Source organism: Coturnix japonica, chromosome 2 (assembly GCF_054131305.1).
Source record: "Coturnix japonica strain WE chromosome 2, WE-NBRP24, whole genome shotgun sequence".
Lineage (NCBI taxonomy): Eukaryota > Metazoa > Chordata > Aves > Galliformes > Phasianidae > Coturnix > Coturnix japonica.
In genome coordinates, this window is record NC_140664.1 from 17542163 (window position 1) to 17569061 (window position 26899).

Genomic DNA, 26899 nt, shown 5'->3' on the forward strand with positions numbered 1-26899 from the left:
TCAGTGGGTGCAGGGTGGGTAAGCACAGACAGACACACAGACATTTACAGTGTCGGAAGGCAGTGTCGGGTGCTGTACGTTTGGAGCAGTCCCCCTTCAGCTCGCACACCAGTTCCAGGACTGGCTTATTAAATTGCAGCTGAAGAGCAGCAGCTGCCCGGCGTCCCCGCGCCTCACTCAGCTCGAGTCTGTCACAGGCCCGCCCCGGGAACGCAGCTTCGGCTGAGCGACAGCGGGGACGACCCCGAGACAGCTGAGGACGAACCGAAACACGGCGACGGCTGCAGGAGGAGGAGGAGAGAGAGGCGGGGCGAGGCGGGGCAGGGCGGGGACAGGACGCCCGCCCCCCCCCTCCGCCGTCTGGGGCCGCCGCTCCGCCCGCCCGGCCCGCGGCTGCCGGGGGCGACTGCATGCGCTCGGGCCGGCAGTGCGCAGCCGCGGCGGAGCGCAGCCGGGGAGGAGGAAGCGGCGCGGCGCGGGGGAAGGAGGCCGAGGCCGGCGGCGGCTCATGGCTCCGCGGGCGGGCGGGCGACAGAGGCGGGCGGGCGCGGGCCGCTAGCGCTCCCCAGGCGGCGGCTCCGGCGGGCGCGGGACGGGGCTCCGCTCGGCCCCTCTCGCGGCGGCGGCGGCGGCGGCGGCGGCTCCGGCTGCGTGTGGGGGGCGGCGGCGGGTCGTGCTCTCGTCGCCTGCCGCGGGCCGGTGGCATGGCCTCGTGGGGGAGCTCGGAAGGCTTCCCGGCTTGGAGGTCCGCGCAGCTCCTGCTCCTCTTCGTCTCCTGCTGCGGTACGTACCGGGCGTGACGCCACCCCTCCGCCCCCGGCTCCGGGCCGCCCGCCGCGGGCAGGGCGAACAAAGCGGCCTTTCTGCCCGCGGCCCGGTCCCGGCGCTCGGCCCGGAGCGCTACCCCGCCCCCTCCTCTATCCCCCCCCGCTCCACCCTCCCCCGTTCCGCCGCTCGCGGTTTTAACATTATTTCTCCGTTCTGGTGGGGGTGGTAATCTCCTCTGGGAGGTCCTGCGAGCGGGATGTGTCCCGGCCGCCCCCGTCTTTACCTTCCGCAGATATAAGTGGCCGGGAACTCCGGAGTTGGTACCCGACTGCACAAACACAAACACACACACACACACACACGCAGCCCGAGCCCTCGCAGTGCCGAGGGGGCAGTGGGCTCCGAGCCGTCGGGTTGTGGCCCCCTGCGCTTAGGCCTCGTCGCACGGCTGGGGACCTCCGAGGAGCTTTTGTTCAGCTCTTTCTCACTTGGTGCACGCAGTGCCTTTTTGGCACGATCGCAAAGCCCTCTTTAAACAAAGCTGCTAGTGAAAAACACTTAATAAACGCGTCGGTGAATGTGCTTATGTTGTGTTTTGCAGTACGTAAGTAGCCCGGTGACATAATAGGTCAAACGCCAGATGCTGAGCGGTAGAGCTGCCCCTGGGCCCTCCCGGAGCTCGCTGTGTTATGAAGTTGAGCGCAGGCGGTGCCAGCACGGAGCAGGCACTGCCCTGTGTGCAGAGGTCAGGCAGCGGCCCGGCCCTGAGTAACGCCTCTGCTTCCAGCACGAGCTGAGCGTGTTCACTTGGAGTCATTTTGCTGCTTAGGAATGTGGACCTACGGGCTGAGATGCTCGGTTTTGTCTGTGCATAAAGCCTTGTCCAGCACGTGTCTGTGCTGTGAGTAGGATTGCAAGCTCCTGAGTATGGGCACACAGCATAAATTCGTAACAGTTATCATTTCACTGATAAACGCATCATTTGTTGAGCAGAAGGTTGAGCAGGAAACAGTTGTGAAAGTCTCAGCTCTGGGCATGTTCAGCTGACCTTAGGTTTGCGTGCTTGAGAAATGTCACTTCTGTGCAGAGGCTTTTAATAAATATAATTTCTTTTGTTGTATTTGCTACAACCAAAACGAAAAGGCAGAATTACTGTGATAAACCTCAGCAGCTTGACTTCAGTAGTTAGATTCAGCATGTGATTCTTCGGCATTTCCACTGTAACACTTAAACAACCAGCACAGTTTTGTTAGATGTGATAGTTGTCAGGTTTTGCTTGTTTTACTAAAAAGCTCAACCGAGTACAAATTGTGCTGAGTAATGTTTTCAGTGAACCTTCAATTCAAGCTTTCCAAAGTTTAACCAACAACAAGGGCTTCATCATTTCTTTTGCCTCCCATAACCTTTGCTGGTAGAAGGAGGCAGAACCTGCCTTCAGCCAGCGTCCTTCTTTTCCTGAAGTTTAGTTTCTCCCTACAGCTTCTTGTTATAAATGTTCTGATCCATTTCATTGCTTGAAGGAACTTTCTTGTTCCCTAATCTGAGCATCTAAGAGGAATGTGAGCGATGGCTGTATAGCAAGGCCGATTTGTAGCTTTCTCTTCAGCTTGTCCTGTTCATTTGGGGAGAGGAAAGTGGGAAGCATTCCCTGTTAAAGTGCACTGCCTTCTTGTACAACTGCTTTTAGCTCTCCCAAACCAAACTAAACTACCAACACGAATTTGACCAGGGCGCTACTGGCAGCAGAGCTCTGGACGGAGATGTTGATGCTGAGCAGAGCCTTGTAGATATCATAATGCTACTGCATGTGAAGGCGTTGAATACACGAGGCAGCATTCAGGGTAAACACATGCTTGGAAGAGCAGTAGTGCTTCACTTTGATGACTTTCATTATATGATTGCGCAGCTCTAATGCCTAGAATTTTCCACTAATTATAATACAAAACTCATGGAGGTTGATATGTGGGCCTTGAGCTCTCTGGAGAATGTTTCTCTGTTTCCCTGTAGTTAGTGATTTTTATTTTTTTTTTTCAAACCTTCCCTCTGATGATGACTGTAATTATAAAAAGCTGAGAAGGAGGAATACTGATGTGTGAAATATTGGAATAGCACTGACTAACAAGAATTTTAGCTTGGTGGGATATTAGACCGTGGTATTTATCTCTTGTTATAACGGGCCTACCTGTTGACTTGGGAATTTTATATCCAATAAATACGTCATTGTACATTTCTCTTTATAACTCCAGTGTTGCTTTTGCTGGGACAAATATGAAGACATTTCTGCATATCTCAAAGGCCCTGGCAGTTGCTTGCATTCAAAACAAAGACTGTATATGGCATGAAGCGGTTTCTTTAGGGGAAAAATATTGTTTGAGAAATTGGTGTCGTTCTCTTGAGGGCAGTGTTTTTCAGAACAGAGTCTGATGATTGATTAGCTGGAAATCAAATGAATTTTGTTTCCTTGTTAAAACATCAGCTTGGATTAGAGAACTGGATTCCTGTGTTGTTTGATTTTTGTTTAACCCTTGACAGGATGGCGGTTTATATCTTACAGACACCGTTAACACAGTGTTTTCAGGAGCGTTTTGAGGACCAGTCAGGGAGAGATCGGTGTTGGAGAGCAGAGGCTGCGTTACAGAAAGTCTTTCAGGTGACAAGGTGCAAAAGCTGGGCTGTCTTCGTTGGCACTGTGGGCTGAAGGTGTGGGTGTTCACCTCTCCTTTACTTCAATTGAGGTTTTTCATTATCTTAACTGTAGCTGTCATCCCACTGCGTTTATGTCAATTTCTGTCCCACTCGACAGAAGACCACAGCAGGCTTTTTGCTGTGTTTTGTAGGGCTGGTAGTTATCAACACTGATGTACAGCTGGTAAATTTCCCACTGTTTCTGGCTTCAGCAGATGTGATGAGAATAACATAAAAGTGCAGCAATTGGAATGTATGCTTGAAACAGCTCCAAGGTAGGAAGTGGTGGCATGTTCTAGATCAGTCTTCATTCTCTTACACCTACAGGAAGGGATTGGCTTTACTGCTGACTGAGCATCACTGGAGCGCTGCTGACTGAGAATCATTAGAAGTCAGAAGATGACAATTCCCAAAAGTTGTAATTGAAAAAATGTTGTTTCAATTCAATATTGTTTCAATGTTCAAGACTAGGTTGGACGGGGCCCTGGGCAACCTGTTCTAGTAAATGTGTATGTTTGGTGGCCCTGCCAGGCAGGGGGGTTGGAACTACATGATCCTTGAGGTCCCTTCCAACCCGGGTCATTCTGTGATTACTAAGGTTGCAATGCAATAGCATTATTATATAGCATGTTATTTTGACCCATGGCTTGGGGGGGAAGAGAACATGCTATTATTATATAAGCGTTAAAATACTTAGTTCTGGATTAGTAGCGTTCCAGGTTTCTGTAATGCAGGCACTGCTTGAGATTATAATGTGATTGTGTATATAATGCATCGTTTATTTGGTTTTAAGACCAGGCAGGTTAAATTTTACTGGCCTGGACCCAAATTTAAGTTACATGTCAGTTTGCTCATGATGACGTGAGGAAGAATTAAACGCTTCCCAGGTTCATTCACCTTGTTTGAAAGAATAGTTTGAGTCATGTAAGCAAAGAGCCTGCCAACCCGTTTATTTAATTTTCTGAAGGAGTTGCTCTGTGAAGCCAGAACATGCTGTCCTAAAGGAACGACTTGGCTTTGGAAATGATTGTACCTTAAAGTCCTGAATATCACTTTTTAGTGATACATCTGTGATGTGCTGGACAAATACATTTTGCTAAGCTGTAAATCTTATTATTGGCAAAACTGCCGCATTTAACATATTAGAGTGGTTTCATAGTCTTTGAAGGGAAATGTCCTAACTTTAATGGCATAGAAACTAATATTGTCTGATAAGTTTATCATCGGTCAAGTTGTGCAAGTCATTCAGCTGGCTGCTCTCCGCCAGTCAGGTCTGTATCTGTGAGAATCACACAATGGCCCAGGTTGGAAGGGGCCTCAAGGATCATGAAGCTCCAAACCTGCTGCCACAGGCTGGGCCACCAACCTCCATGTCTAATACTAGGCCAGGCTGCCCAGGGCTGCATCCAAACTGGCCTTGAATACCTCCAGGGATGGGGCATCCACGGCCTCTCTGGGCAAAAGAGATCTTATGGGCAGTATTTAAAGTAACATTAGTTTGAAAGGAGAAGAAGAAAACAGAACATAGACATCCTCTTATCAAAAAGAATTTCCAAATTTAATCTAATTGGTGTGATTGTAAGCATGCCTTGAATGAGAACACCTTCAGCTGGAGGAAGAGCGAAGACGTAACTGGAATGAGGACAGAAGCCACATGACTCCATTGCTGTCATCAGAGCAAAACACATAATTAGCTTGGCTTCTCCAGCTTCTTTCTGTCCTTGCTGGGAGATGAAGCGCACTGCTGGGTTAGTGCTGGGTGGGTTCTGCAGGTGATTCTGTTGGACTCCTTTGTTTCACCCAATCGCCTTTCACCATCAAATAGCTGTACTGTATGTACTAGCTGTATTATTTTCAACTAAGCGCTAAACTTATTTTTTTGTTTGACCTGGCTAAGACTTGCAATTATGATCAGTCTTCTGTTTCATGAACAGAAACATGGTGTCACAGAATGTCAGGGAATAGAGGGGACCTCAAAAGATCATCTAGTTCAGCCTCCGGTTCTTAAGATTGATATTGTTGATATGTGAGGTGCTGCACACATTTGCCTTTTATCATAGTTTCTTAAGCTGCAGAAAGAATTTGTTCATATTTGTTCAGCATGAAACTCATTCCCTTGGATACTTTTTTGTTCATGGGTACAATCTGTACTACGTGTATAAGATGTTTTTACTTTTCTAGACTGCATTTTCCAGTGTCACTGCTCCATTTATATTGTCCCAGACAGTTAATAGTGACGCTGAATGCTGGCACAGCTGAGATGGACAGTGAGGCATTAATGAGAATGTGATTTGTTAGCAAGCTTGGAGTTTTTTTGCTGTTTCACAGTTCATACAGTAGTGCTTGTATTCAGCTGAGAATTACTAGCTGTAACCTTTTACAGCACCAGTTATTACTGACGTGTCTGCCTCTTGGTAAGATTCAACCTACTTAGTTGACATTGCTTTAGAAATAAATAAACTTGGGTACCAACGTATTTAATATCATAGAAAGTGGTTGTAGGTCCAAGTTCCTGTGTTCTTCCTGCCAGCAGAAGTAAAGCACCCAGTGGTTTATACTGCAGGCTGTGTGATACTGTGCTCTGAAAAGCTGTGTTGTTCTGGCTCTTGAGTGTTTTCTGCAGTTGAGTTTTTACCACTGTTGTAATGGAACCATTATGAATGTTTTGTTACCCTGAAGTTGATAGTTGCATTGAAGTACACAGAACTGGTTCTTGTGCATATCTGTCCTTAAACACTAAATCAGTGTAGCAGGTAGGTGGAAGCAAGTACTTCCACAGGCCTTACTCTGAATATTGGTCCTGACTTGTTTATCTGTGTTACATTTAGATGTACTTGAACTTTTGTTGTGTGTTAACCCATAGATGAGAGAAAGTCTCTTTAGCGAGGCAAATATATCTAGAACTGATCCATGAGATTTTTTTTGCCCGTCTGTTCTGACAGCCTGAATTTTAGGCTTAGAGAACTGCTGATAACTTTCTCATCAGTGCCATGAGGGTCAACTTTCTGGAAGCAGTCAGGGGAAGAAAAAGAGGATTGTTTAATTTGCCCTTATTTGTTTCTAGATCAAAAGTGAGTTAGAAAGCAATAATTAAAGCCAAAAGGAAATTAACAATCTAAAGGTTAACCTATTTTAGAGAAGGGGGGAAAATGTTTCTGTGTGACATTTGGTTTTGCATCTTGAGTTGTCATATAGGATGATGTGACTTTCCACTGAAGCATCTTGTGACTTACCAGGTACTTCCCCAGATACCTCTAGTTGCTGGTGGAAATTTGTTTGATGCAAGAGAGCTGAACTTTCTCACTGTTACTGTGGGCAACAGACTTTCAGCAGAGCAATGAAAGTGAACTAGCTGCATCTTTGCATGTGGTGGCAGTGAGCTTTGTTTTTTAGGCTCTGAGTTGCATATTTTCACCCTCCTGATGCGTGTCTGTAATGTTTCCTCTATGAAGGGGAAGTCCCCGGGACTTTGTGTAGCAAAGAGCAGAATTCTTATGTCAGTTGCAGACAGCAGATAAGAAAGTGATTCTTTAACAAGCAGTGTGAGCATGTTCTGGTGTGAAGCGGGACTCTAATGAAGTTGCTTAAGGTTAAACTTTAGGGAGAAAACCCCTCTGTTAGAAGTTCTGTAACTTAGTTTTCCCATGCCAGCTCGTTATTACAGGTCTCTCTGAAAGCACAATTTGTGAAAATAGGTTTCTCATGAGCAATATTTTCTTCCATCTACTCTGTACTGTCATACTTGTAATAAGTTTGTTCTACTCTGTGCATCTTTCTAGTGATCCTACTCATGAAAGAACTGTTCCTTGTAGAAGAACTTCTTAGTAACTGGAGTGAGCGATTGAGAACAGAAAACTGAAATTTTATTAATAGGTTTTGAAGAGGGGAAGGCACGTGCTCATGTTCATGTGTTGGCTCCTAAGTTTCAGCTGCGTATGAAGTTTCATTAGAGTTTTGTCAGCATCTTTTTCTGTACCTCGTAAAGCGTATTGGAATCTAAGAATGAGTTTGTTTGTCTTTACAGCGTGTTTTAGTTCCGCAAGATTAAATTCTGAGTATTTTGGATATAAAAGAAAATGAAGACTTGAAGTAGGAGTGCTGTAGTAACTGAGACTGAGAATGCTAACGAATAGGGTCGCATCACACGCTAAGTAAATCCTATACATAGAAATGTTCGTCCTGTTGCACAGCATTAGGTAGAGGCCTGAGCTCCTATCCCAGTTTTCCTGCAGATGTAGCTGAAGGAAGCCTTTTCAGAGAGAACGATTCTAGAGTTCTAATTAACACGCTGTTTTATTTGTTGCATTCTTGTGTTTACTGCACTCTGCTCTTCACACTGCTAAGCAATTACAGTTTTCCATTTGCTCACTTCTAAAGAGCTGCTCAGAGAGAGAATGCAGGGATTTAATTCAGATGTGCAAACTGTAGGGAAATATTTGTAACTGAACTGGGGAATGTTCATATTTCTTCTTTTTCCTCCAGCTGTTGGTTATTTGTAAGTGTGAAGATGTGATGAGGCATCTCCTTCCGTGATGCAAACACCAATCTAAATTTTCCCAAATAATGGCCATTGGCAAGTCAGGAAAATGAATGGTGTAACTGTTGGTCACCAGTGTGTTGATCTCACCACCATGCAGCTGTGTGTGATGTTTGGGTTTGCCTTGGATAGCTGGTGATCAATAGGAATGGCTTCCCTCATCAGAGCTCTTTAACATATATTTCTTATCCAGGGATGCAACTAGAGCAACCAGTTCCATTGTTAGAGATTGTTCTTGAAGGCTGGAAAGTGAGGATGGCAAGAGAAAGAAAGACTGGAAAGTCATCCCATAATGGCCCAGGTTGGAAGGGACTTCAAGGATCATGAAGCTCCAATTCCCCTGCCACAGGCAGGACGCCAACCTCCACATTTAATATTAGACTGGGCTGCCCAGGGCCCCATCCAACCTGGCCTTGAACACCTCCAGGGATGGGACATCCACAGCCTCTCTGGACAGCCTGTGCCAGCACCTCACCACCCTCTTGGTAAAGAACTTCCCCCTGGCCTGTAACGTAAATCTTCCTTCCTTCAACTTAAAACCATTTCCCCTTGTCCTGCCATTATCTACCCTTGTAAAGAGTTGACTCCCCTCCTGTTTATAGGCTCTGTTAGGTACTGAAAGGCTGCAGAGAAGGTAAAGTCTTCAAGGCATGTTGGTGGCTGGATGGGGCTCTGAGCACTCTGGCCTAGCTGTAGGTGCCCCTGTTCATTGCAGGGAAGTTGGACTAGAGGACCCTTTTATGGCCCTTTCAACTCAAATAATTCAGAGGCAGAGCCATTCTTTAATACAGAGGTACAAGGTGTCAGGGAGAGCAGCTGTTACTGAAGAGGCTGTGAAAATGAGTGTAAGGGAACTGGTTTTGGTACTGTTTTACTTTTTTATTGTAAGGTGTGCCATAGGACTGAGTGAACATCTGATGGCTGTAAGTTGGTACTCCTAGGAGTTACCAGCAGCCAAGAAAAGGGGTTGGAGTTCAAGAGAACCTGGGGTATCCCAAAGTCCTGCTCTCAGGTTATGTGAGTTCACTCAGGCAAGCGAATGTCACAGGAACGTTGACATCCTGATTCTTAGCAGTGCTTTAGAAGGCATAAGTAAATGAACAGAGATCTTAGAGGGTCGTAGTAACTCAACATTTGGCTTTTATCAGCAATTTGAAACATCTCTTTTTGTGACCCTGACACACGTTCCTCTTTCTCTCTGATGCTGGCATTAGGCCGTTCTGTGCTCTTCAACTGCTGTAATGCTGATGTGCCTCAGCACTGCCTGTTCCACCAGTCCAGCTGCTGCCAACCTCCCTGGTGGTGCTCATCCAGCACTTAGCAGTGCCTGTGGCCCAGGTGCTGTTTGGCTTTTTCCTTCCTAACCCCAATGTGTGGTTATCTGATGTGCCTGTCACCTTTGTGTCCTGTAGGAAAACATCAGTGGTACTGTAATTCTAACATAAATGGCAGTCTGCCATGCTAAAACTGAGCTCTGATGCTCTTGTTAATTCCACAATTCTAACTTGCTGGTTTTCTTCTTCTGTTACGGAAGTCTGGGGTGTTACTGCTGCTAGCAGGGCCTTTATGCTTTATATGGCTTAGGCTTGGAAAAGGGAGATGCAAGCTGCTCTGTGTGGTGACATCCCTCTGAAGCCAGAACTGCACGGTGAACTGAGAGACCCCTGTCTGCACTCCCAGCTAACAAATAGTCCTTTTAGTGCTGGACACTGACTTTTTAGAACCAGTATTGCGTGATTAAGCTGTACGTCTGTCTTGAAATGTTAAGTAAAAGCGTGGAGACCAGGCATACATACATGGAACCAAGAAGTAAGCATGTATTTGAATCCCTCTCACCAAGTTTCTGGAACTCTCCCTAGTTTGTGGTTTTGCAAAGGAGATGGACCTGAATTCTGGGTAGCTATTTTGAGCCTTAGGTATGAAAAAATTCACCATAAAATGCAATAGCTTTTAGATATGATTAATGGCCAAATTAAATCTGAATTTCGTTTTTAATTTGAGATCCTACTTGCTGACCATACTGCACACTTGGGAGTCAATAAATTGTTCAAAGCACTTAATTTGAAATAAACACCACGTGTGAGAAACGGAGAATGTGTTATTTAAGTAAAATGACTGCATCAAACACTTGTTTATTTTTTTTGCAAGGGAGATGATGTATTCAGAGGGCAAGGAGAGCTGGAATAGCTTTAAAGTTGAGAATGGTTGCACACAATTTATAAGTTATTGCTGTATATGTAAGGAAGTGTCTGTAGACTTCTTAATTTATTTAGACGTATGATGGGGTTTGTTTGCAGTTCATGGAGTTCCATTGTTCTGGGCCTACTCTTCTGCCTATATCTGGAAATCTGCTATTAAAGAGAAAGGATGTGTACTTAACTGAGCTATATGCTTTATTACTACATAAAAGCAGATAAATAGAAATTTGAACATGTAGGCATTATGTCTGACATTGATCTTCTACTTGTCACCATGCTATGTCATATTTCTTGCTATTTTAACACTCCGTGCTTTTCTTTAAAACGGGTGTAGGAGCAAGTGTTGGATTTTTTTTATCAGGTAGGCTTTTAATAGAGTGAAACATCTCCTGCATACGTAATTTTTAACTATTTATTTCACAGCAGACTTAATGCTTTGAAACCTAAGCACGTTTTCCTTTTCAAACTATAGTCCTTAGAAAGGAAATCCATAGCTATTTAAGCTGTGGAATGATTCTACAGATATAGAGTGAAGTGTTTGCTGTTGTAGCACTGTATTCTTCAGAGTTAAACTTCTCAAGAGACACACAGCCCTTGGCTAAGTCCAGGCTAAGAACTGCTGTCATTAATGCACCAACTTGGTTTCCTAAGCCAACTCTACGCTCTTTATGTTTAGGCAGTGGTAGGGCTCCTGTTCCTTTGGTTGATTGTTTTCTTAGCCCTGCCTTAGTGAGGTTAGTCATTGCCTCACTTGTCATTCTGCTGGTGCTATGTTGACAAAATCAAAGTAAGCCTTTGTTTTTCTGACATGCATATGACTGTATGTAAATACTAATCAGTCCTGTGATTGTTACAAACACACATATATCTATAGGAAAAAAAATAAAAGTGTGGAATTAATCCAAGATCAGCCTTGACTTAGCTGTGCTTTGTTATAATCAGTGTAAATTTTACTGTTGGCACCAGTAAGGTTAAAGTCAAATCAAAGTGAACTGCTTTCAAAAATGAAGTAAAACTTTTACCTGCAGTTTCATGATTACAAGCAGAGAAATTAATTAGAAACCATAGGAATTTGTACTGGCGTGCTTATTAATTCAGAATCATGTTTATAAAAGGCTGCACTTGAAAACTTTGCCCAGGCTTACTGTAGGCCATTTGTCTTTGTTTTAGGTGGGAAAGCTCTACAGTTTGCTTCAGTTTTTTGTTGTTTTTTTCACGTTGAGAGGAGGAAGGCCAACAGAAATGTCTTGTACCATCACTTTCAGCTGCAGCAAGACAAACAGTTGACATTCTTGGGACTGAACTGGGTAAAATACTACAGGAGTGGGTACAGATCTCTGAAGAAACCACGTTGTCTTGGTGTCCCAACATTGATAATGGCAGAAGCCACGTACAAGTCAGTACAGTTAGTGGATGTCTGCAGTTCTTTACTAGGAGAGTGGTTAGGCCCTGGAACAGGCTGCCCAAGGAGGTTGTTGATGCCCCGTCCTTGGAGGTGTTCAAGACTAGGTTGGACGGGGCCCTGGGCAACCTGATCTAGTAAAGGTGTATGTTTGGTGGCCCTGCCAAGCAGGGGATTAGAACTACACGATCCTTGAGGTCCCTTCCAACCCGGGTCATTCTGTGATTCTGTGATGCAGAAAGCAAAAATCAAGTAAATAGTCAAGTGAGTAACAATCAGTGGTGAAGTATAAACAGCGCAAGAACTTAAGTATTCTGTCTTCACAGCGTGCACTTCATCGCAAATAAGCTGCTCTCTTCAATTTTGCATCTTTATAAACTTCAGAGTACTTCCTAATTTTAGAAAGCAGTATTTGTACGTGCTATCAATACGAGATGAAGAATGGAAAACTCCTATCATGAAATGTTCCAGGCTTCGCTTATTTCCCAGAACTGTACCTCTCGCAATGATATCCTCTTCCATTTTGTCAGTAGTGAATACAAGCTGAAACCAATGTTCTTAAATTGTGGCTTATTATTATTCATTGGGCAGAGTTGCCAGTAAGGAATTGTAAACGATGTAATCTGCTTTCATCAATGCACAAGTGTAACAATGCTTTTCATGCAAATTGAAAAGGAGCTACATCTGAAAGAATACAACTGCCTGTCAAATGTGGTAAAGGGTATTAACATAAAATACTAGTATCTTTGCACATAGCTGTTTTCCAAAGCATTTTTCATCCCATTCTTCACATGTCAGTTTGTTTCACTTGTACATTGGATGGATTTGAGAGCCCCAGAAAATAGCTGCTATTTGAGATTTGGTTGGCTGTTATGGCACATGTGGCACCTCTTTCTAAGAGGGAATTTATACATCAAGCAGGGACTTCCTGGTGCTAAACTTTCTTAAAAGTGGGCTTACACTGGAAGGATCCTGTTAACCTGACTCACACCTAAATTTGTGGAGCTTTTCTGGTAGGACTTGCATGGAAACAAACCTTCAAAGAATACTTTTCCTTTCAAAATGCTCTGTTTGTAATTGCCTAAAAGCTCTTTATTATCTGAGGATTAAGTATTAAGATAGACTAATAACCCCTCTCTCTAATAGTATTCCTGTGAAGTGTTCTTGTTTACAGGGTAGAAGCTGAAGCACAGAAATTTAATCGCTGCTCCGTAATTGTTCATGAATAGTGTTTGCTACTTCCCATTTTTCTCATTGCTTCCTATTTTGTGTGTAGTTTGGGGAATGGGCTTGGCTAAGGCAGAGTCTCAGTGTTGGGAAAAGGCAAGCTTATTAATGGAATGAGAGGCAACAGGGATGTGGCTACTGATCTGAACCTGTCACCAGTGTAGGCAGACTAGTCTGTTGGCTGAAATGGCTGCAGCTCCATTGTGTCATGTCCTCAAATGTACCCAGCACACATATACTGGAGGCGGACTTTGGATCTGGACAATTACTGCTCAGAGGAGGGGAGATAAAGGCTGAGGGGTGGTCGTAAGGTGTACAAGTATGAACGGCACCCTTTAGGGAAGGATGCAGTTGTTGAATTTTAGTCATGGAGCTGAAAAGAGGCTACTTGAGAACAGCACTCCTTCTATTAGAGTAGAATCATAGAATTACCCAGGTTGGAAAAGACCTTTAAGATCATCAAGTCCAACTGCAGCCTAACCAGAACCCTAACTCTAACAACCCTACACTAAATCATATCCCTGAGCACCACATCCAAACGGCTCTTAAACACACCCAGGGATGGCGATTCAACCACCTCCCTGGGGAGCCTATTCCAGTACCTAACTACCCTTTCTGTGAAGAAGTTCTTCCTAATATCCAACCTAAACTTGTCCTGGCGCAGAGTATTTAAAACATCAGCTCCCATCCGTCCCTGTCTGGTTTTACAGATGTAACTACTAACTGACTTCTCTCATTCCCAAAATTCCAGTCCCCTTCTGCTCATATGAAATACAACCCACTGTGAATTTAAGCTATTCCTTCTAAAGTAAATGCATGCAGATTTCTTCAGAAAAGCTTAGGGGTGGGATCTGCTGCTGCTTGGAGACCTTCAGGCCAGTTGAAGGAAACATGGCATTGGAAGCAGAAACATAAAATATTTTTTCTCAGTAATTACTATATTCTGTGTGGATTCTATTCTCATTTAATAGCAGGTAATTTTTCCAGGAAGTATTTGTGTTGGAATGCTAGTAAAAATATATATGTTATTATGAAATTAAAACTGGATTTTAGGGGCTGCTGCTCTTCTCCCAAATGCATTAGAAATAAGTGCAAAGTGTTGAGCAGTTGATGGGAATGTACAGATGCACGTGTTTGCTCTTACGCTGCATAATGCACTGGGAGCTGGTCTCAGGGTGATGCTCAGCCAGGTTACACAGGGAGTGAGTGAAGTGATCAACTCACGTGGTTTTTGGAGTACAGAGTTGTGAGCTGGGTGGACAGCGGGGCTGGGCAGCAATTACTCAACCAGCGGGACTGGCCTTCAGCCATGCAGAGTCCCTCCCTATAGTGCTGTCAGGTGGGAGAGCAGGAACACATTTTGATTTCCCACACCTTTAAGTCCTTTTTTTTTTTGTTGCCGTTGTTGTTTTGTTTTTAAATATTGTGCAGGAAAAAAAGAATCTCAGATTGGTAAAACTTTTAGCAGAAAGTAAGTTTGTCTTTGTTAAGTCAGATGTGAGAATGTTTTTGGCCAAGATGGGGGGAATAAGAACTGAAAAGAGGCTGTTGAGACAAAAGTGGAGATAGGGCGCGTAGGTGTAGGGTTAACGTGCTGGAAGATAATTATGAATAGGAATGTCAGAGTAAATGCTGATAAGGACTTTGGAAATACCTGTTAGAGCACATTCTGCTCTCCAAGGCATTCATTCCTCTCATTATGTTGAAGCCTCTCTTCCTGTTTGTGCTTTTGTCATGAGAGCTCCATCCTAGAACATGTGTGGATGTATTTCCACTCCTATGTCCGCCTTTCTTTATCATTGGGGAGAGGCCTTTGGTAAGGTCCTGCAGCCTGAGGCTCGCTCTGGTTTCTTCCTGAGTATTGCAGGGTCCTTGGGGGTTAGGGGAGCACCATGTGTGAATGAACTCCTCTTCTAGCATTTGTCAGTGGAGCTGGATGTGCATCAGTCTGAGAACGCCACAGTTTGTCTACCTGCACAGTGATGGAGTTGAGGGAACTGCAGAGCCTCGGGTATGGCTGCATTCATGAGATCTGTTTCCCTTATCAGTCGCTTATGTTTTGGCTATTCATCTCCACAGGGCTTTTCCATTAGAAAGGTAATGTTAGGTGGGTTTGAAGGACCCAGCTCAATCCTCTGTAAATGGGCCTGTATTGAGGTCATCTCTATAACTTCACTGAAATCTGTTTGCTTGTTGGAATTGCTGTGAACTTACATTTAAGACATGAAGGTTCAGAGTGCTGCCAGATCAAATTTGGATTTATTTGATCCTGAGATAAATAATGCTAGTCTCATCAATTGTATGGATTGATCTGGTTTATTGTGAAGTGCTCTGGCTCAGATTGTGATTGTGCTGCACTGGGGTATGTGCATGTGGCTTGACGTAGGAGCATCTGTACACATTTCAATGGCTTGAGAAAAAAATAGTTCACATTCTGAACTAAGAACAGCAATATAGAATCATAGAATGGCCTGGGTTGAAAAGGACCACAAAGATCATCCAGTTTCACCCCCCCCTGCTATGTGCAGGGTCACCAACCACCAGACCAGGCTGCCCAGAGCCACATCCAGCCTGGCCTTGAATGCCTCCAGGGATGGGGCATCCACAACCTCCTTGAGCAACCTGTTCCAGTGCGTCACCACCCTCTGAGTGAAAAACTTCCTTTTAAATATCTAACCTAAACCTCCCCTGTTTCAGTTTAAAACCATTCCCCTTTGTCCTAATATAAAACTGAAAGATGTCCAGGCTTAAGGTTAATGTAATGAAATAAAACTTAGGATCTTGTGACCTATACAATACTTTCTTCTTAATGGCTCTATCGAGAGTAAGTACAGAAAGTGCATTTAGAGTCTTAGAATCTTCATTGTACACTGGGGCACCTGCAATTCATTGTGATCATTTAATTTCTATCAGAAACAAGAGTTAACCAGTGTTGATTTCTGTATCTTGGGGATGTATTCTCATAGCTCTGGAGCATTTTGAAACAAACTTTGTTCTCTTGGACAAAGTTCCTTGCATCGTGACTGCCTTGAAAGCTTGCTGTGCTCTGCTGAATTGCAGCCGCTTTTACTCAGTGTTAAGTCAGATGCTTATTCAACTTTACAGAAGGGATTTCTTTGCTTCATTTTGCCATTGTGGAGCCATAGTACTGTCCAACAGTCTCTTGTTTGTAGGTAGTGACAGCAGAAGATCCAGCACCCTGCAGTACTTTGCAATCTCAGAAGTATTCTGGCTGTCACATGCGCTTCTTTTCATTGCATACAGGGGTGACAGTGTTAACTGTCTCTCTTTATATTGCAACTACTTTTTTTTTACAATTGTTTTCACATGAGCTATCTGCCTGTTTCTATAGCTACCTCCAACATAACATAATTGAGACTATCCTGAATGCCTCCCAGGGTTTCCAAGGGACCAGACCTTTACCTTTGGTGTGCAGGAGTTTGAACTTCAGTTAATCTTGGGCAAGGAGGGAAGCGAGGGAGAAGGAAGGATGTTAGCTCTGAGCAGCTGTTTGTTTCACCTGGTTTTGCTATCCTATTGATCTGCAGCGGATCTTTACTGATAGCTTTCTCACTTATTAATGCTGCTGTAGTGTCTGTTCTTCCTTTTGTGCTTCTCGCTGCCTGGGTAGCACTCTCCATGGGATGCACAAACCTGTCATAGGTGTTTTCCTATTAAGTTAAAGAGAGACATCATTGCTCTCTATAACTTCCTGAAGGGAGGTTGTGGCGAGCTGGGGGTGGGCCTCTTCTCTTGTGTCATTAGTGATAGCACCAGAGGGAATGGTTTCAAACTATGGCAGGGGAGATTCAGGCTGGACATTAGGAAGTATTACTTCTCAGAAAGGGTGGTCAGGCACTGGAATGCACTGCCCAGGGAGGTGGTGGAGTCACCGACCCTGGGGGTGTTCAAGGAAAGACTGGATGTTGTGTTGAGGGACATGATTTAGTGGGAGCTATTGGTAATAGGTGAACAATTGGACTGGAGGATCTTTTAGGTCTTTTCCAGCCTTGGTGATTCAGTGATTCCTCAAACGTTACTGCCTCTGCTGTGGTTCCTAGAAATTAGGAATAAGTTTTGGCACCTCATGGGCTGACATTTTCAATTGTTTTCTGTATTGTGCTTTTTTAATTGTCTGTTCCTTTTCCTGGTAAAATGTAACATACACAGTTTCCACAAGGTAGTGGGCTCTGTGGAGCAATACTTGCTGTTTTTGTTTATACTGTTCCTGACACAATAAAGCTATAACTGCAATAAGTGGTTCTTTGTGCTGTTAGGAAAAAGATCAGTAGTACGTGACTGTGTTTTACAGATACCATGAGCAAAGTGGAGGACAAGGTGAACTTTCTGTAAACTCATTTTTGTAGATGTTGTTTTAGACACTGAGTGTTGTCTGAAGTCAAAGATGTTAAACTCTGACGTGTAATATGTGAGGTACAGCACCAGTGTCTTGTAGGACAAGAATCACAAGACTAACAGCAGATAATGTGGCAGGAGAAAAAAGATCTGCTTTCCAAAGAGAGGGAAATAAGTGCTGCTTTGAATCTTGGAGATTTATATTTGATTCTCTGCTGTTTTTTAAAATATATAAATAGGTGAAGACTGCAGACTTATGAAAATATTCACGGAGCTCCTCAAATTTATCGCTGTAGAATCAGACTTGTGTCATAGCTATAACAGGTTTGTAGTGGAAGTGCGCGTGGGTCTTGCATTAAACACTGGAAAGAAAATAATTTTTACAGTTTATAAACTTTACTGGATATTTCCCTTATCAGTTGTGTGGTTTTATCAAACTAACGTGTTTTCAACTGTAGAAAGCAGAAAGGTGCCACATGCAGAATTCTCACACAGATGTGCCCACTCATGAAGTGTGTTCATACCAAGAGTTTGCCTTGGCTATTTAAAATACTAAGAAAATCAAACTAATTTCTTACTTGCCATCTATTTATCCACCTAAACAGTGTAAAGTCTGTCTTCTTGAATAGAAGCCATTTGCAGTGTATTTTGAGGAATGCAACGTGTTATGACTGGCAAGCTCTGCAAGTTCAGCCCTTATCCTTCTTAAGTCCTGAGGATATGTAATAAACAGCATAGTTTAAACAAGTCTAGAAAATGGTGGTAGTCAATTAATAGCTTTTTCTATTGTAGTGATTAAGATTTTGAAGCTGACAACTGTAGAGAAACAACTACGTGGACTGAATGTCTTAATAGTGAGAATGGTTTTGTCTACGTGTTGTTCCCTCGAAACTCAGTGACGTCTCCATTTCTATCTGCTATAACTGGAGCAGATCAAATTATTCATAGTGTACAATGGAATGAATTTTGCATGTGGGTGTATGCACAAAATTAACCAAAAGCCTTGTTTTGCAGAAGTTGAAGGAACAGGCATAGACTGTGTTCCCTTAGGAGTTCTCCTCTCCTTGCTTGTGGTTTTTTTCCATATTGTTAAAATCTGTGTGAACAGCGATGTGCTGAGCTACGCTGCGCAGGGTTACTTCTGCAGCCCATCTGCTTTGGTGAAGCCTTAGTGAGGGACGGAGGCTCTGTCCTGTGAATTGGAAGGTAGCTGGGCAGACTGCGTGCCGTTTTTTGTAAGCTCAGTTTCATTCTGAATAGGTGCTGGAGAACTTAAAGCTCCAGTTGGCAGACTTTGCATAGACAAGTCAGCACAAGTGTTTGTAAAGCCTGTGGTTTCTGTGAACTTCTTTTTGCAAATTAAAGAAAACAATCATTCTTGGGAACTTTAACAGTGCTTTATCAAAAAGAAAACTAAACGCATGAAGTTTTAAGGGTTATCAAAGGTTTATTTCTAGCAATAAGCAGCAGGAAGGGAAGAAAACTGTTTTATCTTTCACGTGAGAGTATTTTCCTAGATGCAATAAACACGCTGTACCTTATGATTTTCATACATGCTGCATTGTATGGTTTAGTGTATGTTATTGTAGATACGAAATTGCTTCACAATCTTTCCTAGTAAAAAGCTTGCACTCAATTCAGTTGCATAATTACAGTGGATGCAACTGAAGTGTTTTGCAGCTAATTCTTAATTATTTACCTTTGTGAAGGCAGAGTTGAAGGTAAGTGGGTAGATACTCTTTAACTCTGGTATTCCCTGGTTGGCTCAGGCTGATGTTTTGCTAGGAACACAGTTAATCCTGAAATTACAGTTAGGTTTATCAGTTTTCTGCTTTTGTATATGTCAGATGTATGGAATTTCTTCCTTGACTTGTGCCTGAGTTGTAATATCTTAACCCATCTGTTATATCAGGGCTTAAAAACAATTTCTGCAAGTGGTTTTATTGTATGAAGCCAACAGGCTTAATGCTTTCTGGCTTTGGAAACCATTATTGTCAGGACATATCCTAGGCTGCTGCTATTATTATTATTACTTTAATTTGTTACAAACATGACTTGTATTTTTCTCTTCTGTTTTGAGCTGTTGGTCACATGAGATGGTAGGCCTTATATTAAAGAAACGGCAGTGGAGCTGTGTTTTCCAGCCCTTGAAAATCCTCGTGACTCTCCTTGTCCCCTTCCCTCCCCCAGCTTCTGTAGTCCTCCTACACTACTTAAGGCTCTACTGGAAAAAAAAGCAGTTGTAAATCTGAGTCATGCTGTCATCTGGAACGACGAGTTTAGATGTTTTGAGGGTTCCTGGTAGGGATTCTTGGGGTAATGGCAGATAATGCTTTCATTCCTGCAGGCTTATGTTAGATTTATGATGGCTGCTGTATTAGTTTTTGAATAATGATTTCATTTCTTCTGTTGGTACTTCAAGACAGAACGGAGTCAAGTCTTCGAAAGAAGACGAGATACTGGCAGTACTATATCTTAAGAATATATGACTGGAAGCTCTGCTTTTACCATCTTATGTCTGAAATCTTCTGTTTGACTGTAGATGCTTTTTGGATTTATTCTTTTTGCATTCATAGTATACTGGCTGTACGTGTAGGCAGACAGTCGCCTGCTACCATTTGTTCCTACTGTTACAAGGAATTTAGAAGGGAAATCAATCTAAACCTGCATGGAGCAAAAGCTAAGCCAGGTATTTTACTGCTGCAACAATATAAAGAAACTATAGTAGATAAAAGTATGAAGCATGTGGAGAGCATGAATCAAATCTGAAATGCTTTTTCCCCCTACTGTATACACACTGTGCAGCCCACACTTCAGTATTTTCCTCTAGTCTAGCACTTCTCAAATGAGAAATACTTTTAGTTTCTGAAGTGAGATTTCAGAGGGAAAGAATAGTTACTGCAGCTGAACATGTACGAATAATTGAGCTTTATTATTTTTAAACATAGCTGTTTAAAATACAGAGACTGGCTTTTCAAGGTTTGTAAGTAATGCAGCAGCGGTACGTTTTCGGATAGGAGGGCACCTTGTTAGATGGGCATTTATGATAGGGTGTAATCAGTTAACAGTAGGTGCTGAAGTCCGTGTTAAAGCCTTACCAAGAAGATAATTTAGTTAAGAGACTGTACAGCCTACCTATCTTTATTTATTTTTTTACCCCTAGTTTCTGGTCTACTCCCTTTTCCTCTCCTCCTTTATGTTATTTGAGATTTAGCTATAATGTTACGCTTTGAACAATGTCATTGTTTTTAGAATTGCTTTTTTTCTCCAGCTCTCAACCTGGCTAATCCAAAGTGCTGTGCCAGATTAACACCCTGAGGGAGGGCACGTAGGGCTCACAGGCAGCAATGTCAGTCAAGGGACTTACTTCATACCTGGCTGAGCAGAAGTATGGGGTTTGACGTGAATAGAACTACTTATGTGCTTAAAATCAGGAATCTTGTTGAAGCTGAGCCAGCGTCTCTGCTAGATTTCCAATTTCCACTGCTGGCTGCCAAGTATATTGGAGCTGTCTATAAATAGTTTGTGGAATTTTTGAGTGAGGGAAAAAAGAAAAACACCCAGGTTCTCTTCTGTCCCCCCACCCCCTTCTCCCACCCCTACAGCTGAGAAGCTTAAACTGTTTTTTTTTTCTGAAACCTTCACACAAAAGTCCTCTCAAATTAATAACTAAACACCTTGAATTAAAAATGTTTTTATGACTGTGTGCTCAAATATTGTATAGTGGAATTTGCAGGTATTTTTGTACATAATGTTGCATAAAAGGCACAAAATGATATTTTTTCCGCTTGCAGCATTAAATCAGAGTTGCTATAGTTACTGCTTGGGTTCTCCTTAGGACCTATTCTAAAGGATCCTTGGGTTATCTTGGTAATTTGGTGTGCAAAGCTCTTTCCAAAGTGTTTCTTGCTCTGCCTCTTGTTCAGGTCCCTCCTGCTGGCACAGCCGGAGCATAGGGATGTGCTGCACCGAAACAGTGCTCTGCAGAACTGCTGCTTGTTTGCATAGCTGACTGACAGCAATGGGGAGCTGCTGCTTCCAGAAGGATGGAGAAAGAATGGAAGGTGGTGGAGAAGCCAAGCCATACTTACACAGCAGGAATGTGTGAGCTTGCTCTGTAGCCTGCAGCATCTTCCAGATGTTCACTGACTGCTGCCTAGTGGAGCTGAGGGCGGTACTGGGATGCTCCAGCATCATTTGGCTGGCAATGACAGGCATAAAGAGCAACAGTGGTAAAGGGCTGTGGGCCTCTACGCCTCGTTATGGTTAGATGGAATTTTGTAAAAGCTTTATTTTGTGTCTCATGACAATATTTACTGTTGGTGTTGTGTATGCTGTGACTAATTAGTCCAAAAAGAGAGTCTGTGTTCCTCATACTGAATGACTCTGGGGAATCAGAAGGGCATGCCTAGCATTGGGGTGGAGCCTCACTCATAGAGCTGAAGCTGCAGGAGCTGATCACACTTCTTGTGGTAAATAGTAGGAAGAGGGACTGTGGTGACAGGTCCTGCAGCCTCGCAGGAATGGCTTTGTGGAGCCAAATAAGTTACATTGAAGATTTAATGCTTATGTCATCTGTGCTTCTGAAGGGCTTTCTTTGGACTGGCTAGAGTGTGACCCATGGCACTGCATACACATAAGTAGTAGGAATGTGTCTGATGAATTAGTGTCTTCTAGAAAAAGTCAGATAGTGGTTGCTGTAAAAAGTTAAATATATATTTCTAATATATCTAAAAACTGCACAATTGATTCTCCAGTTCTTGTCTTAGTTTCCTGAATAAACTACATTAGTTGGCCTAAAATAAAAATGGTACATTATAAAGTAACAGCATTATTATAAACAAATGCCTTGCAGTACTGTTTTAACAGTGACATTTTATGTGCTTGTTTTGTGCTTTTGTCATAAACACATTTAAATATGCCACTATTTCAGTGTAGTTTAATCTGTTAGTCATTTTTATTATTTCCTTAATTAAAGAAATTAATTATCCTTTTGTGGCATTGGATTATACAAAACTTTCTCATTTCACAAGACCATTTACTTTCACCATTTAAAATTTAAAATATATATTCACTGTATCTCCTTTGTAGCAGATGTTCTGTTATGGGGATTTGGAATAAATCTTGTCCCTCTGCTCAGTTTGCTTTTAGTAGATTTCAGCTGATGGCTGCGCAGCAATAAGGCCTTGTCTCAGTGCTTCTGCTATGCTGCTTGTGTAATTTCATATTATAACAAATGGTTATTTAATTCTTCTCTTACCTGGAAGCATAATTAACACCTTACTGCACAGCTTAGTGATATTTTACAAATGACCAGCTGAAATTCCTGCCATCCAGTAGGACATATGACAGAGCACTGCATGTGACTAGATAATAGCAAACTGTTGATCAATAACTCTTCCGAAAGTTCTTCAACTAAACTAGGGTTATTAATCATTTAACACTTAGAAGTAGGTCATTATTCCTCACGATGCTTTTTTAGTTGCCTTTTGTCATAAAATGCCCTTTTTTAAAGAAGCTGTGGTTGGATATCTGACAGGAGTTTTTGGTCAAAGATGCAAAGCACTACGCAGAAAGCAGTAACGGGCTGTTGGCAGGATGTGACTATGGGTCACTAATCTTACCTTGATTAGTTAATCGAAATAGCTTAATGCTGCCCCATTGATTCAATCTCTAGTGGATGATGTGGCTTCAAAAGGCAGGAAGTGGTGTCACCTGTAAGGGTGGTGACTGGTTTCTGTAGGAATCTGGGAATGCTGTTGCTTTGCTGCGTTACTGGGTGCAAGACACAGCAAAGGTTGCCTGGCTCCAGTGGACCAAGTGCTCTCAGCTCAGCCACACGTCAGTCTGAAGTGCTCCCTGTAGCAATAACACTGTTTATTTCATGAGCTGTTCTAGGAGGATAAGTTTCAAATACTTGGCAATTTACTTTAATTTCTTTATGATGTTAAAGTTTCACACGTAGCTCTGTTCCTGTCTTCTGAGGAAGGCAAATTTTGTATTTCTGTAATAGAGTTCTGCAGTGGTAGGAGGACATGTTTTGTGTAGGTGGGAAAAAAAGGAGAAGCCAGAAATATTCTCAGAAGCCTTTGTAGATTATAATGGGTGAAATAGCAGCTTGAAACTCCTGTACCCTCACATCCATCTGAGATTATGGAAAATACTGTCTCTATCACATAATCAGAATTTGCTGTGTGCTGTGCAGCCATATTCCTGTGGGCATGTAACTCTTTGCTGTTGTAATTGTGAATAATAATCACAGATTGTTTTGAATGGAAGGGACTTTAAAGCTCATCCAGTTCCATCCCCATGCCATAAGCAGGGGTGCTGACCCCCAGCACAGGCTGCCTAGGTCCCCATCCACTATGGCCTTGAGCAGCTTCAGGGATGGGGCACCCACAGCTCTCTGGGCAGCATCTGGCAGTGCCTCACCACCCTGTGAGTAAAGAATTTCTGCCTCTTTTCCAGGCTGAATGACCCCAACTCCCTCAGCCTTTCTTCATAGGAGAGGTGTTCCAGCCATCTGATTATCGTTGTGGCCTCCTCTGGACCCACTCCAACAACTCCACATCCTTCTTGAGCTGGAGACTCCAGGTCTGGATGCGGTGTTGCCAGTGGGTGCTCATAAGCACAGACCAGAAGGGAAAATCCCTTCCATCTCTTTGCTGCCACCCTCTGTTGATGCAGTCCAGGATACTGCTGACCTTCCAGACTGCAAGTGTACACTGCTGGCTCATGTCCAGCTTTTCATTAACTGGAACCCCCAAATCCTTCTCTGCAGGGCTGCTTTCAGTGAATTTTCACTGTCTGGGATTTCCCTAATGCAGGTAAATCCCTGCACCAGTAGCATTAATTCTAAACATACAGCAGTTTAACAAATACAAGTGCAAAGTGTTCAAGAGATGAGAAACTGTAGATGAGCAAGATTCAGGTGAATCCTGTGTAATTTCCTTCTTGCACACATCGCGTGTAACGTAGATATAATTCAATATAGTATTTTTGGTTGCACACTGAACATGTTTTATCTGGAGGAGTGAAGTAGTACTCACTTCTCTGTTGGTCTCCCCCCTGCTGTGCTGTGAGACATTACATCTCTTTAGATTCACCACAGGTATGCCCTCAGCTGTGTGACAGCCAGGCAGCCAGCCTTTGCCCTGCTCTCCCAAAGGTTTGGCAGAGCTGCAGTTCAGCCTCAGCACTGTCTGCTGCAGCTCACTGTGCAGAACAGTCCTTGGGTATCTACAGGAGATGGGCTGGGGTGACTGCTGCCCGTCATTAGCACAAAATGCTGATGACAAGGGTCATTTACAGGAAATTTGCTGTAATTCTGTGGAGATGTGGATGTTTCCAGTTCCTATAACTATAAGGATATTGTCATTGTTGGACCACTCTACTGTTGGGCTGTTGTTAAAGGACTTTGTAGTGGTGAGATATGTAGGTTATCAACAATTTATTGATGGAAGTGTATTGTAAGATTTGTGTCCTGGTGTTATTGTTCACATTTGGTCAGTTAAAACAAATTGGTGCAGATTATGAGGACATGGTGGATTCTGAGGACAGGCTGAGGGAGTTGGGCTTGTTCAGCCTGAAGAAGAGAAGGTTGCGGGGTGACCTCATTGCAGCCTTTCAATACCTGAAGGGAACCTACACCCGGAAGGGGAGTAAGCACTTCGAAAGGGCTGACAATAGCAGGACACGGGGAAATGGATCCAAGTTGAAGGAGGGAAGATTTAGGTTGGATGTTAGGGGGAAGTCCTTCACTAGGAGAGTGGTTAGGCCCTGGAACAGGCTGCCCAGGGAGGTTGTGGATGCCCCGTCCTTGGAGGTGTTCAAGACCAGGTTGGACGGGGCCCTGGGCAACCTGATCTAGTAAAGGTGTATGTTTGGTGGCCCTGCCACCAAATCTTTGGTGGGTTTCTGTTGAAGTTTCCATGGAAATAAATATGAAGCACTACTTCTGGAGTGACCTATATAAAATAGGATTTTCAGGAGCAGCCCATCCCAATCAGGAGTCAGTCCATACTTAGATTGTAGCCATGCTTGGAACATCAGGAAACTTCAAAGTTATTTGAGACAGAAAAGTATCTCAGAGATGAAGATGTTTCCAGATTACAGCTATACCCTATAAACAGTCTAGCCACTGTAATAATGAGTTGGCTAATTTTTGATATTTTAATGTAAATTACTGCTCTATTATCTAGTATATTGATGTTGTAGTGCACTCGGTTTATATAGAATCACCAAGGTTGGAAAAGACCTGCAAGATCACCTGGCTCGACTCTTTGTTGCCTTACTCTGGATGCATTCCAAGGCTTCAATGTTTTTCCTGTGGTGAGGAGCACAATAGTGAATGCTGTGCTCAAGGTGTGGCCCCACCAGTGCTGAGCATAGAATTCTTGAGGTCTTGTAAGGATCATTGTCTCAGAATTTTATAAAGGTGCCAGCAGTTAATAATGTTTAAATAGCATCTGAACGTAGCATTTCAGGGAGAGCTTAGGATAAAAAGAACGAAGGAAGTCATAATTTGGGAACTTTTTAAGCTTCAGCTTTTCTTTAATGAAGGGTTATGGGGAATGAAATAAAAAAGCTTCCTTTGGTGTTATTGTATTTGGATCTGTGTTGACTTTATCATCACACATTAGTGCTTCTGACCAAACACAGATGATAGCCTGACAATAAATGTAACATCCCTGCATTAAATTGTTTGATCACAAATCGTATTTAGAAGGAAAATACTAAAGTGTTCCATTTTGCATACTGATGTTCTTCCCTTATTCATACATTTCTAAGGGAATGTGTATGTGGTTTGGGTTCGAGTTCCCATTTTAGTATGCTTCTGCTTATTATTTATCATTTATTTTTTCAGAATCTTTTGTATATGCCATACTCTGTCTCTGAGTGAGCCCTTTTTGAAAGTACACAATTGGTGAATAATTGCTACTGTGATTTGCAAGACATAAGACTAAAGATCTTAGTTCCGATCTTTAGTAGATCTGCACTTAGTGCAGATGTGAAATGAGTGAGGAGCGTTCCTTGGCATGTCAGGTTACGTGCAAAGTAGAGGAAGTGTCTGTAGAATCCAGTTTGCGGTTGGACTTGATGATCCTTAAGGTCTTTTCCAACCTGAGCAATTCTACGATGCTGTGATTCTACTAGATCTTTTAAAATTACATATACATTTGATTTTTGAAAATATTGGATAGTAGTTGCTCTCTGATACGGTACTTGAAATCGTTCTAGTGGTAAAGTTCTGCCTTTTTAGTGTACAGGGGAATTGCAGTGGGAACTTTTTATTTAAAACAACTTGGTATGTAAATATCTGTAATGAAATTAGCACATAAAACATGGGGCAATGAAAGACTTCCCTTTTAGGAACCCAAATTTGGATTGCAAAATAAAAGGAAGTAAGCTTAATGTTATCCTATAAATTCTGATAGTCTTCTAATTGTTTTCATTCTTCGGGAAGTGAAAAATTGTTTTTATTTACTGGCAACCTTGGGAGGAATTTCTGAAACGTTTTCTTTGTAAGCACTGCAAATGAGATGTGTTGATTGAGATGCTTGCGTAGATTCTGTGTTCCAAGTCAACTGAGTCAACAGTCTTTAAGCTCAATATAAGAGGAATTTGTTTCCTGTATGTGCTTAAGGATCTTATTACCCCCAGGGTCTCGCAGGTATATTGCACTGGTGTAGAAGAGTGATTTTGCCTGTTTAAAAACAGGTGTGA

The 26899-nt window shown here is 42.9% G+C and overlaps 1 protein-coding gene across 1 annotated transcript in view; it reads left to right on the forward strand.

Moving 5' to 3' along the window:
* Positions 1 to 388: 388 nt before the first annotated feature.
* Positions 389 to 26899, forward strand: part of LRP12 (LDL receptor related protein 12) — a 47510-nt gene continuing 20999 nt past the window's right edge. Inside the window, exon 1 of the mRNA XM_015856031.3 lies at positions 389 to 783. Coding sequence (XP_015711517.3) covers positions 411 to 783 — 373 coding nt within the window. The 5' untranslated portion in view covers positions 389 to 410. The remainder of the gene's footprint in view (positions 784 to 26899) is intronic.